Here is a 13,376-nt window from a genome sequence, read left to right on the forward strand (position 1 = left end):
AGAACAAAAACCACAAGAAGAATGGCAAGGACAACGACAAGGACTTTGAAGCTGCAGCATTGGATGAGATCACGGAACGCCTGCAGTCCACAGATATATCCAAGGACGAAGCCAAGACAGCAACAACAACGACGATATCCAGTTTGATTGTAACAGAGACAGTTATCACAGTCGGTAAGGGCTCGCCAGAAGGGGACAGTGGTCAAGGTAACTAGGACGCTTTTTGGACCCGATAACGCCTTGTACTTTGTGTGTTTACTACTCAATCCTCACATTCCGCGCTCCTATTTTTCATCCTTTTACAGTCAAGACCAAGGATGATGGCAAATAACATTGGCTGAACAGAGTCTTGATGTAACAGGATTCCACAATTATACAATCCTAATGGGTTCTTCCCTCTCCCCTCGCACTTCACAGTGAATATAAGCACAGTAGATCACAATTCAATAAAGTTACATAATACTACATGGTTCTTGGTTTGCCAAAGAGTGATGAAAAAAAAAAACATGTCTTGCGTGTAAAGGAAGAGAGGAAGCACTGCCAATGTTGTATCAATAATACTCTGTCAAATTGTGCTCAGCACTCAAGACAAAAAGGGCTCTGAGAGAACGAAAAACCGTTCGAATCTGCATTAGGACACCAATAAAAAAAATAATAATAACAATAATAAACGGGGGGAAAGATGTCCGTACGCAAAAGGTGTCTTAATATCTTAACGCAAGTCGTCTTCACCATCGCTGCCTCCGATATCAATATCCTCGTCGCTGTCCATCTCTTCATCTGCAGCAGCTGCTGTAGTAGCTGCTACCTTGACCGACGACCCCTTCTTGCCGTTCTCAATCTCAAACCCCTCAGCAGCGGCTCCTGATGCCGGGCGATTATTAGCGGAGGACTGTGGTGCTGTCTTACCACCGCGTGTCGAGGGTCGCTGAGCAGTAGCAGTAGCAGCGAGTGCTGCCTTCTGTGTGGCCTCCTTCTGTTGCTGTTGTTGATTCTGCTGTAACTGCTGCTGGATCAATTGCTGTTGCTGTTGCTGCTGTTGCTGTTGCTGCTGTTGCTGCTGGAGAAGCTGTTGTTTCAAAAGCTGCTGCTGTTGCTGATGCTGATGCAATTGTTGTTGAAGCTGCTGCTGCTGCAAAAGAGCCTGCTGTTGCTGTAACTGCTGCTGCTGCTGTTGCTGCGAGGTCGGTACTCTCTGCTGACCAGGGGTCGCCGCCGTCCCAATCACGCGCTCAACTGGTGTCGCCTGCTGCTTCAAAAAGTTCTTTTCGGCTTCTTCCAACTGCTGCGCGCGAAGCTGCTTCATCTTTTGACGGACTCCCTCAACATCATCATCGGATTCCGTATCGTCGTCCGAGTCTTGGTAGTCCTTGACTGGGATTACACTCTGACCTGGAACGGCCGAAACCGTTTCATTGATCATTGGTAGAATCGGTCTTCCTGTATGTGGTTCCACACGAGGTATGAAACCGCCCTGAAGGGGCCTTATCTGAGCCCCAGCAGCAAGCTGTCCTTGCGTGACTTGTCCGAGTGCCTGCAACAAACTCTGGCCAGCTGTAGGATTGATAATAGAGGGTGTCAGCGATGTGACAGGGACGGCAGTTGGAAGAGTGGCAGCTGCCGTAGGAACACTCGCTCCAGCAACTGCAGCTGTGGTCGAGGCCGGCGATGCTCCAGCTGTGTTGAGGGTCGATGCGGTAAGGTTGGTGGCGGTCGCTATTCCTGGCTGTGCTTCGACCTGATTGCCATTCAACATGACCATGTTGCTCAAAGGTTGGCCAGGTACATGACCCTGTTGCGCAAGAACTTGCTGCAGGTTGGCGCCAGCGTTGGCCATCATGCCCCGGGACAGCTGATGGTTGAGTGCTCCTGTGCGAGCAAGACCGCTTGTGGGCGGGGACGTCGAAGAGCGCAGCGCCGACAGGGAAACGGTCCTCATGCGGGCAGAGGCAACAGCTTGGTGGCTCATAAGGGCCGATGCCGTGGCTGTGACCACGCTTGGGGTCACCTTCTGCGTCGGGATCGGCAAGGGGGATGGGAAGTACGTATCCAGGTTATCATTCAAGAATGGACCCAGCTTGTGGTGGAGTGAGCAAGTCGCCGCCAATGCACGGGCACGCGCCAGAGGAATCCAGGTTCCAAACAACTGTGAGCCCGGTTTGCGAACACGGACACGTCCTAGCTCCAAACTTAGCACGATACTACGCTCTTGCTCCGTCTCAACTCCTCCTGCCAACAGCAGCGTGGTTGCATTCACGTATCCATTATCGGCCCTTCGCAGTAGTCTGTACTCGGCTCCAGGATTGACGAGTTTGGTGGTATAAAGAGCGACATTATCGATTACGGTCAAATGGATGCTGGGAACGACTGGATTTGTTGTTGGGATCCAGAGCTGATTTGCCTCGGGTTCCCTGGCGCCATTCTGAATAGCGTTGTCCGACGCGCCTTGGTTGGAGGTCGAAGCACCCTGTTGACCAGTCGATGTTGTTTGTCCATTAGAACTATCCCCAACAGAGCTGGAAGCGACAGTCGACTGCAAGCTCGCAAGAGACATATTGACGTCGTCATCCAGCGTCTTCTTCGGTCTCTCCTCTAGTTCTTCAAAGTTGACAAACGGCGTAGTGTCGTCGTCCGCTGCATGTGACTTTCTCCTGTTATCGATGCTGGACCCGGCCGAGGCAGTAGAAGTTCGACAGTGGGTGTCAGCGACTTTCAGTGTTGTCGAAGAGCCATCCTTGATAGCTGCTGCCTGCTGCCTCTTCTGCTTTAGTGCCTTTTTCTTTTCGGCCGACATCCTTGACGATCCGCGGGATTCATCTTTAAACGATCGATAAGGCGCAGTTAGTTACTAGCCAAGCATCAAGTATAAAATATAGGATGAAATTCGGATATAAGACTTACTGGGATTGGTAACCTCCATTGGGTTGTCCTGAAGCATTTGAGCAATGCCTGGTAGTAGATCCAATCGATATTCATGGCACAGCTCCCTGGCTCTCGCAAGGCCAACCCTATATTGAACAAAAGCAGAAAAAGGAGATAGTGGGTCAGTGTCGTTCACTAAACAGTTGCTTCGAAGAAGGAAACGGTAAACAATTTTGGCATCCTTACCAGGCTCCTCGGACCTCCATTGGTCCTTCAAGAACAATGTAAAGGGTGGTGGGTTCCTGGTTGATATCGAACTGCCCATCGCCAATGATGGTTCGGGCAGCCAACCGCAGCATAGCAGCATTCACAAATCCCGCATGCTGCTCGTTGTTCAGCGCTGGAATGACCTTCTTCTGGATCACTGTGTTACGTCCATTCATGTTGGGATCTGGAGGTGCAACAACGCCAGCGACACGCATCAACCTAAGATCTGTGCCTGGCATGGTGGTCTCGTAAACCCTCAAGTTTGCGTAGACAGCCACTTTGACGAGAGACTTAGGTGGCTCCGCCGGCGTCTTGGATGAATCATCATCTTCCAGCTCTGACTCTGTCTCGTCATCCATTTCTTCGTCCTGATCGACCTGCATCTCAACGTCGTCTTCCGCCTTGAAAGCGGTATCTGCGGCAATAGGAACTTCTACTGTCTTTCTAGCGCTGATTGATGGTGTTATAACTGTTGTAGGTACAAAAGCTGAGGGCGAGTCGATCGAAGCGGAGGCGGAGGCGGGCTTTGAGGACGATGGCGTCACAAGTGCTCCGGCTGGACTCTTCGGCCGTTTCTCTGCAGAGGCAACTTCGCTGGAAGAGGTTGAAGAAGCGGATGGTTGGGTTGGTGGCGGGCGTGATGGAGAGGCAAACATACCGTTGCTTGAGCCGAGATAAGGGGAAGTTGACGCATTCAAGGATGAGTTGGCGGCATTCTGTAATATTCCATTCGCAGTATTCCTGAGACTTAATTGACGGTGAGGATGACCGATATGCTTGGCGTTGATATTACTCCAGCCCGGAATCGAGACCTTGCGCGAGAGACTTGGGAAGAACGTACCACCGGCTGATGTGCTCAAAAGTCGATCCAGCTCCGACACAGGCATTGACTCTGGGTTGTTGAGCTCCATCAGCGGTACATATTGATGCTCCTTAGGTGATGACAGTTCCTGTGAATAATCCACCGTCAAGCTGGATCCAAAATCCCCGTCAAAGATGCTATTGGCTCGAGGGGACAGAAGAAGCGAGTCCGGCGGCATCAAAAGTCCACTCATCGACATCTTCCTGCTGCGTGGTGATAAGCCCAGCAAAAATGAATTCGAAGTTGGTGTCGAAGCGAGATGACTGAATGGCGACACTGGAGTACCTCCTGCTGCGAACGAGGATGAGGATGCAGTGCTCCTGACTGAAGGAATAGGAACTGCCATCGCCTGTGGCTGCGTACGTTGTACGGGCTTGCGATCCTCGACCTTCCTATCGTCCTCCAGATCCTCAAAATCGCCCCGCATCATCTCCTCATGGTAGTCGCTAAAGTCTTGCTCCTCATCACTCGATTCGTTCATAAGTTCTACTCCCATGGACCCTGCACTTGGCACTGCATTGGAAATGGATACAGCTGACTGAGGACCAGGGCGAGGAGGTGATTTCTTGGAGTTGAAAGAAAGGACTTTAGTGGCGTTCAGTAGGCCATGCATTCCTGCCGCAGCAGTACTCACGGCTCCATTGCTACCGTTGTTGGATGACGAGCGAGAGGATGGCGTGGAAAAACTGGAGAGCGACCGTGGGATCGGTAGCCGGGGATCTTTTTCGGTATCAGGCATTTGCAGATCCATGAGCACCAGGTCGTCTTTGCCAAACACGTCATCATCATCGTCCAGATCTTCATCCTCTTCCACGCTCTCATCATCTCCGTCCTCCGACTCGCTGTACTCTTGCGTGTTTGCAGGTCTCCACTTGGAGGGGTGGATGCTGGTCGGCGTCGTTGCTTTGAAGCTGCCGATGAGAGGGTGCTTTGACTTGAACCGCTTCACTGTGGGACGATTCGTCGCGGTCCAGTTCTTGACCTTTTTGCGTTTCCGCATGACACTCCTTGCTTTGTGCAGCACTGTATCCGAGTTCAAATGTTGTTGCTGTTGATAGAGCTGATGCTGCCGACGACGCTTCTGTTTCCGCTCCATTGAATCGCCCGAAAGATCCCCATCGTCGTCATCGTCATCATCGTCCTGGTCGCCCTCTGCATCGTCGTCGTCTTCTTCGTCGTCGTCCTGAGCATCGTCGTCATCATCATCGTCATCGGAGCCCATGCTCGAGAATTCAGAGGACGACTCCTGATCCGACTCGGCTGCGGCACTGGGGTTCTTGATGATATGATTTGGTGCGAGATAGTAATGAATTTTGCGCGAATGCCGCTCATCAACAGCTTTAGCCAGCAAAGGGGTTCTCGGAGGTTTGTGCTCTGCTGCGCGCTTGAAATGTTGCGATATCCTCGAGGAGACAGTAGCATATGGGGTCGCTCCACTAGTAACATTTGACAGTCGGTTGGTCAGTATCCTTTGTCGAGTCCTTTTTTACTTTCTTTTCCTGCCGCTATTCCACACTTCATCCATCTGTGGGAGAAAGGCAAGAAAACGATAGACCCATTTTATCCGCTGACGAAACTCTAAATAGCCGCTCATTTCAGAGCGGTCTTCCCTCGTGGCCTCTCGTGGCACAAAGACAGGACTGGCCTCGACTGAACTGACGTGGGCCGGACAAAGACAGGCAGGGCAAAAAAAAACGGGTCGGAAACCCAAAACGATGAAAAAAGTTTTTTTCTCTTGCTCCTCACCGCCTGCTTCTGGCTGTCATCACTTATCCCATGCGCATATATTCCGCTTCTCTGCTTCTCTAATGCTTATGGATAGTGACATTGGCATTTTTGAGTACGAAGACCCAGGGGAAGGTTCTCAATTGCAATGGGTTTGATGATGAAAACGAGGATAACCATAAAAAAGAACCCCCGCACTGAATGTCATCACTTTTTACTGCCAGAGACCACGATCGTCATCCATTGTCCCGGCGTGCACATCATCGCACCTGCATTAGGTCCGTGTATGCGAACCCATCTCCGATCCGGATAGGAACAAGAGCAATCCAGCGAACGTTAAGACGTAGAAGCCAGGATCAAGAAAAGCCCGTTGATGACTCCCAGACTGGTCGCCCAAAAAAAAAAAATGCGTCGCAAAGAGAACTGGCGCTACTTGAATTCAGATTAAGACATTTTTTATCGACAGAAGAAAAAAAAAATCTGCAGGCAGCGGGCACTCAAGTGAATGAATAATTGATGTAAGAGATACATGCAGAGCCGAGGAGAACGAACGTTGAAAAGAAGCACAAGAGAGCAAATAGGGTCTCACGCACAATAACCACATACAGAGCCCCCGCTGGTGAATCGATAGATCTACGCCCTTCTCGATCTAGTTCCAAGCGGCCCCGATTGGGTGACACCACCACGGCCGCAGCGCAGTTCAGATAGCCCACCCGTGGTCCAAAGTGGTTGATCGTGCACAATCAAAAATGGTGGAAAAGGAAACTCCCCTCTTTTTTCAATACAGGCACCTGAAGAACGGGGGTTGTGAAAAAAATATTCCAGAGCAGATGAACTTTCAAGACGGATGATAATAATAATGCTAACGTCCTTGGTGACAATGAAACGATAAAAAGGCGATCCCTGACGGGTACATAACGACAAAGCGAATGAAAGGGGGGAAGAGCCATGGAAAGCACACAAATGATAGATAATGGCTGTTTGTGTGTGCAGCTGTAGCTTACCCCAACATGGTATACTTGTTTTTCATGATGCAGTTGGCGAGCTCCTTTGGGGACGAAGGCTTGTTGCGGAGATAGAGCAGGGCCTTGAGGATCGCGGCAAAGACCTTGTCCTTGGAGTCGTCGGGGTGAATGTCCTTGAGCGCATACTTGAGCGGGGCCTTGCTGGGGCCCGGCAGCTCGTCTTCATACTGAGCCGAGTTGGAGAGGGTGCCGTTTCCGGATGTGATGATGTTGGCTGTGGATAGGGAGTGCCTGCCGCTAGACTGTGGTTGGGTCGGCATGGGCATGGGGCTGGCTCTGGTTCTTAATGGACGGGGAGTGTGTCAAATTATGATATGAATTGAAGTGATATGGTGAATAGTCGTGATGATGTGTCCAGTCTTGGTCCTGTCGCAGTTGGGAGGATACGTTGGTTGTACGGTAAACGTGGGGGGAGGTAGGGTGGGTTAAGGGTGGAGGGGCGATGATGAGATGCGTGTTGTACAAGACAAAAGAGATGCAATGAGAGAAGAGTGCTTTTTCTCTTCTCTGGTGTGAGTGAATGAGTGAGCGGAGAACAGAAAGACCGAAATAGGAAATAGAAGAGGAATGAAGGATGGAAGCCGAAAAGAGTAATGGAGTATTGCGATGAAATAAGGAATGAACACCCAACAAAGAAAAAGAGTAAGAGAGGACAAAAAGAACGTTAAGAAAAGAAACGAAAGAAACGGAAAGAAAAGAAAAGACGTTAAAGGCCCTCTTTCTCTGGCAAAGAGAGGGAGGGAGGAAGGAAGGAAGGAATAGAAGAAAGGAGTGAAAGAAAAAAACGGCCGGTTGGCTGACTTTTGAAGTGGACCCTTGCTTGCTTGCTTGCTTGCTTGCCTGCATGCGTTCTCTGCCTGCTTGCCTGCTTAAGTCGTCTGCTTACTTTACATCCTGCGACTACCCGCTGAGCCCCAGTCTTTACTTCTGCTGTCTTTATGACCCTCCTCTGGATCATACATGCCTTTTCTGGTCTTTGAATGGACTGGCACGTTCAACGACATTGGCTGTGTTTTAACGTGAACGGACATCTGAGCGCGACCATCTGTGTATGTGCATCCCATGTTTGCTGTAGAAGGAGGATCGATTGTCTTCCCGAGTCCTGCAGTACCTTGCAGCAACCAACATGAGCACTAAACAAAGTACGAGAGCAGCATCCACACCTGGCCCCAACGTCTCTCTTCAGAAAAGACAACTAGATCTGAGCCCTTTTTGTCGCATGGCATGAAATGCGCCCTAATCTGAAGCGCGTATCCCATACCCAAGGGCTTATTATCCTGTTGCAATAACGACAATCGTTGGCTGCCTGTAGGAGCAAAGGAACTGTGGTGGGAAGTACCGATGTGCACTACAGAGAAAAGAAAGCATGGACGAAAAGGTGCCATCCTTGTGGCCCACATAGTCCACAACTATTCCGAGCGGACGGATCCATCCCGTCCTACATCTTTCCCCCCCCCCCTACCCCCCGATCTTGCTGCAGACAATAGACAAACACACACGTAGTAGTCCAAAGGTGGACATTCATGGCAGACTGCGCGTCTATCCGCCTCCTGGTAAGATCAACGTTCAACTTTTGCATGCAGAAATGACAAAGCCGCCATACCGCTAGGCTATTGTCTGCATATCTTTCCCCTCGTAAATCTCTTCCGCGTGCAATTCCGCATATAGAACATCTAACAAATATCACAGCGCTCTAATTTCCAACATCCAAACGCACTCAAAACTCATACATAGCTGATTCCTGATGAGCGCTCTCAGCACGCATCCGTGGCTGTGCAGAACTCTCAATAGTCCATGGAAGGTGCTCGCGTCTTTATTCTTGATGACGCAAAAGTCCTTTCTGAGCACCTCGCCTCGTTTGTCGCCTCCATTGATTTCAAGCTATCGCTCCATTGTGGATACATTTCTATAAGAAAAGCAAAGGCCTTTGTAATTTCACCATTCGGCGGTCTAAAGAAAATGATGTTCCGTTACGCTTAGACACACTGACAGGAACCCATCGTACTGCGGCACTCTCCTCGAGACGAAGTGTGAAGTGCCCTATGTTGTTCCTTGCCAAAAACCTCACACCTTTAATCGAATTAAGGTTTACCACACTTCGGATCATTCAATCCCATAGCGAGGTAACTCCACCCTTCAACCGAGGCCTGTTCGCGACGCAGCATTGAACATTGCTCACTGACAGAGATGATCGGCAGGGTAGTAGAGAATGCAAAGTAAATCGGGAATATTTGAGCTTTCAACTCTTTACTGAAATTCAGTCAGTCCACAGGTGCAGATGCGGAGGAGGATGTAAGCACAGCGCAAATGCAAAAGGTGTTGCCTGGTATTAATCAAAGCCTTGCTCTTCGTCGCATTTCGCTATTTTCTCCTCTGTTTTGCGCCCTATCCTCCCTGTTCTGCTCGTGAGGGCAGTGGTTCAGTACGTGGCAAAGGTTTGAAAGGAGTGCGCGTTTGGACGTGCGCGCACTAAATTGTACCTTTTTGTTGGTGTCATCGTCAAGTCAGCCAGGTCCACCAGTCAGTCAGTCAGGTCGCGATGAACTTTGTTGTCTCCCCCTGTCCTCTTCTCCATCATCACCTCTTCATCCATCTCATCCTTCCTTTGTCTGCATTCACCACCAACCCGATCCCTTTTCCTTTGTTTCTTGTTTTCCACTGCATTTATTATCCTTTCGCCCTCACCGTCTCTTTCCTTATTGTTTCACCGTACTTTTTCTTTCTTTTTTCTGCATTTCATTCAACACATTCAGTTTATGACACATGTCCGGCCTCAAGGTACAGACTTGTTCGCCCACCTTTCTCAAGAGCTCATCCGGTCTTGAGTCCACCCTGACTCTTTTTTTTTTTTTTTTTTTTTTTTTTTTTTCTCCACACTCCACTCACTTCCGCACTCACCCATTCGCCTGCTTATTCTCTCTTTTACTCTAGCATGAGCTCGACCAATGGAACGAGGGCGTGATAGCATTTGACCAGGGTCTGTACGAGGATGCCCTAGAGATCTTTGAGGTATGTGATACGATACCAAGTTCTGTCGGCTTTCCGATTACAATTACAAACGCACAATTATGGTTCCCGCCAAACCCGCAGCCTGCAGCTTCTTGGACTTCACTTGCCCAAGAGCAGTTCAGTGTACTCCTTCCTATGCAACTGCATATCAAAACAGCAAGCAAAAACTGCAATGTCTCTGTCTATGAATATCATTGGTTGCAGCTGCATAGGGGGGAGGGGTTGGAAGAAGAGGAGGAGAGAGGTGGTGCCTGGAAGTTAGCCTGGCATAACCCTCCATCCTGCTTTCCGCTTTATTAATTCTCCGTACTGAAGAGAGTAACCAATTTATACGCAGACATGGATACTCATTCCCTTTTTGCTTGACCTCTTTTTCCTCTTCTCTAAATGCTCTTAATGACAGCCGATTGCGGAATCGGCCAAGATACACTTCAACATCGGTGTAGTCCTGGCGACTCTGGGCGACTTTGAGGGTGCAGTAAGTGATGTGAAACCATTTTCTAAATGGCAATGTAGCTGACAAGGAAAATCGTACATTTTTACACATTCTTGCACATTTGTATACTTTGAAACTAATAAAGTAACTTTTTACGATCCTCAAATAGAGTGCAGCCTATGAACAGGCCACCAAGCTGGACCACTACTTGGCCATTGCATACTTCCAGAACGGAGTCGCTAATGTTGCCCTCGAAAACTATGCCCGGGCCTTGACCTGCTTCCACGACGCCTACCTGGTAATTAACTGCAAAATGTTCTGAATATAGTGCTATCTATCACTCTCAATCAGAGGATGAGAATGATGGAAGGAGTGAGAGAGTGGGAGAGTGAGAGAGCTCCAGTCGGCTAATCTGATCGCGTCTAGCCCTTTTCAGTCGCACTCTTCCATTTATTTTTCTATTTTATTTTTTTACTGCTTATCAAAACCTAACTGGATGATTGAACTGCATCCCCCATCTTGGTTTTCCTTCCATGCATTTTAGTACCTACGCGGAAACATGGTGATCGACTACACACAGCTGGGGCTGGACTTTAAGCTGTACTCCTGTCAGGTCCTCTTCAACCGCGCGCTATGTTACATTGAACTCGGAGAGATGGATCTTGCCATGACAGATCTCTGGCGTGCATCACGGGAGAAGCAGACAAAGGCGCATGATATTCTGGACCAAGCACTCAGAGACAAGGGACGGGACTGCACAGTTTTTACGGTTCCCCAGGGCGTGCTTTATCGACCTGCGGAATCAAAGGTGAAGAATTCAAAGAAGAAGGACTATCTGGGCAATTCTAAGGTCATTGCGGCTGTGGATGCGTCGGACCAGTTCGCGGGTTTCAAAGGCATGTCCGCCTGGCAGGTCCAGATGAGTGGACCGACGAATGTCGCTGCGGTTGAGGAACCACGGTCGATGACCCCACCCAACGGTAAGTGTGTGTCCACTTGCGTGCCTTTCTTTTGCCTTCTATTATTATTGTTATTTTACTTTATTTTTTTTACTCCCTTTGTTGAGGTTTTTGAGCTTTCATGGAATTGTGGTCCGAAGACAAATATTCGGCTCTTAAATTTTCTTACTCCTTGTGCACGGCTCTCAATTACATTAACTGCCTTCTCTTCCCCCGCTTTCATTCCTTCTTATGAGATTGTTACCGACCGACCCTTTGTACAACATGGATGGTTTCCATCATGCGGACGAAATGATATCGTCAGCCATATGAAGTGAATTGTCTGTCCATCGATCTGTGCTCTCTTCCTTGTGCTCTCTGCCTTTCTCCACTTTATGTGGACGAACAACTCCAAAAAATTTGTCTTTGCCCAATTTAATGCGTGTGCTTCCATATGATAGCGCCCAAGTAGCGTGTAGTATTATTAGTTAATTATCGTTCCGTTTCACTGATATTACATTCCATCATCTGCATTATCACCATCGTTTTTCTCTAATCAGGGCTCCAGCGACGCGCCACAGAGCGATTGGGACCAGGAATGAACAGGAGAGGCGCAGATCCGGAACGACCCCCGCTGGAACACTCGGCTTCGTTTAGTGGTCATGAACGTCGAGGATCGAATGGCTCAGCTGGTTCTGACCTTTCGCCTCGACCCTCGCTGCTCGCTCGACGAAATACAGAGGCACAGAGACCATCGCCCCTGAATACGGATGCTAATGGCCGTGGAGGGATTTCATCAGCAACGGCTGGAGGAGGCAAAAGTGCTGGAACTGGGTCTGTGGGCGGATCAGCAGGACGAAGTCGATTCCAGGATGAGTTGGATGAGATCGAGCAGCATGTTTATGCACTCAGTGTCGAATCCGATCGAAACAATGGCGGCAGGTATGATACAGTGGGACTAATGTCAGTGATCTCTTATTGCAGTACAGCAATTCACCCCCCGCGACTTCAACTGACCTGAGGGCTTCTCTCCATCCCGAACACGACCTTAATTTGATTCACATCAGCATGCGATCTGCACATGGAAGCCTTCGCCGCAAACCATCGCAGAACTCCTCAAGAACTTCGCCACCCGGCTCAGTCCTGAATGGAGGAGGCGGTCCACCTGTGCCACCGATGCCAAACATGTCGAATTACAACAGCAATACCAGTCCACCGCTCTCAGGAAGCAGCGGCCGATCTAGTCCTGGGTTTTCTGACTTGAGGAGGGCTGCCAGTAACGGACGCGGATTAAGGCGCGATAATAGTGTCCGGAGCAGCTCCACCAATAGTCCCTACCGATTACAGCCAATGCAATCGACCAACTCCAGTCCATTGATATACAGCAATAATGCGGGTGCGCGGTCGGACGATGGCGCCAATATGGATGAGCCCGTTTATGCTGGGCTCCGCGACAAGGTACTGTAATCAATGTCCTCTACTGGAGCCGATCCCTTTCTTGAATGTCTTGTCGGTCGTAATTAATGTGAAACAAATCGACCAAAATGCTCAAGCTGACACTGATTTTAATGTTTTACAGTTCCGCGTCAAGTGCCACTACATCGATACGAGGGCTGTTCTCGTCCGTCCAGACACCCCTCTTCAGGAACTGATTCAGCGCGTGCAGGAGAAGTTCCAATCGGACCGACCTCTTAAGCTGAAGTACAAAGACGAGGACCATCATATGTTGTCGATGATTGATGATGAGGACTGGTTGATGGCTCAACAGGTTCATATCGATACGACCGGCGGTTTGGACCGGATGGAACTCTGGTGCTTTGATGAGGAGTGAGCAGACAGACAGACAGACAGACAGACAGACAGACAGACAGCAGTACGACAGAGAATCGCACTCTTTCTCTCCTTCTTTCTTTCTTTTTTCGAGTACAAGGGTAGGAATGAGGACGACGATACGAATATGCGAACTAGACAGAATAAGGAAAAAGGAGTCGAGAAGACCATTTAACAGATAACGACATATACCTTTTGATACGGACACAATATATTTCATTATGTGCACAAGTACTTTCAACGTCGTAGACGATTGTATTTTTATCATTATTATGTCCGGGGGCACACTGCCCGGTCGACCGCGTTTTCCGTAGCCGGAATGAGGAGAAGGAGGAAAAGAGGAGTTTATAAGGCGTTCATGAAAAATGACGATATCGGGTATGATTGATGAACGGTGCTATACAACGAGACACATAGCCAGC

General features: G+C 49.3%; 2 protein-coding genes across 2 annotated transcripts; one reads left to right on the forward strand and one right to left on the reverse strand.

Annotated features, from left to right (window-relative positions):
* Nucleotides 1–463: 463 nt before the first annotated feature.
* On the reverse strand, nucleotides 464–5,565 carry BC939DRAFT_242751 (uncharacterized protein). Its single transcript, XM_051550946.1, has 3 exons — nucleotides 3,109–5,565; nucleotides 2,902–3,008; nucleotides 464–2,817 (listed from the first exon to the last, which is right to left on the reverse strand). The coding sequence occupies exons 1-3, from the start codon at nucleotides 5,211–5,213 to the stop codon at nucleotides 713–715; spliced, it is 4,317 nt and encodes a 1,438-aa protein (XP_051409813.1). The 5' UTR covers nucleotides 5,214–5,565; the 3' UTR covers nucleotides 464–712.
* Nucleotides 5,566–9,033: 3,468 nt separating this feature from the next.
* On the forward strand, nucleotides 9,034–13,184 carry BC939DRAFT_458727 (uncharacterized protein). Its single transcript, XM_051556640.1, has 8 exons — nucleotides 9,034–9,519; nucleotides 9,673–9,750; nucleotides 10,154–10,228; nucleotides 10,356–10,484; nucleotides 10,731–11,166; nucleotides 11,685–12,066; nucleotides 12,192–12,582; nucleotides 12,704–13,184. The coding sequence occupies exons 1-8, from the start codon at nucleotides 9,505–9,507 to the stop codon at nucleotides 12,953–12,955; spliced, it is 1,758 nt and encodes a 585-aa protein (XP_051409814.1). The 5' UTR covers nucleotides 9,034–9,504; the 3' UTR covers nucleotides 12,956–13,184.
* The last annotated feature ends 192 nt before the right edge of the window (nucleotides 13,185–13,376 follow it).

The sequence above is a fragment of the Gamsiella multidivaricata genome (genome assembly GCF_025024155.1).
Source record: "Gamsiella multidivaricata strain RSA 2152 chromosome Unknown BC939scaffold_55, whole genome shotgun sequence".
Taxonomy (NCBI): Eukaryota; Fungi; Mortierellomycota; class Mortierellomycetes; order Mortierellales; family Mortierellaceae; genus Gamsiella; species Gamsiella multidivaricata.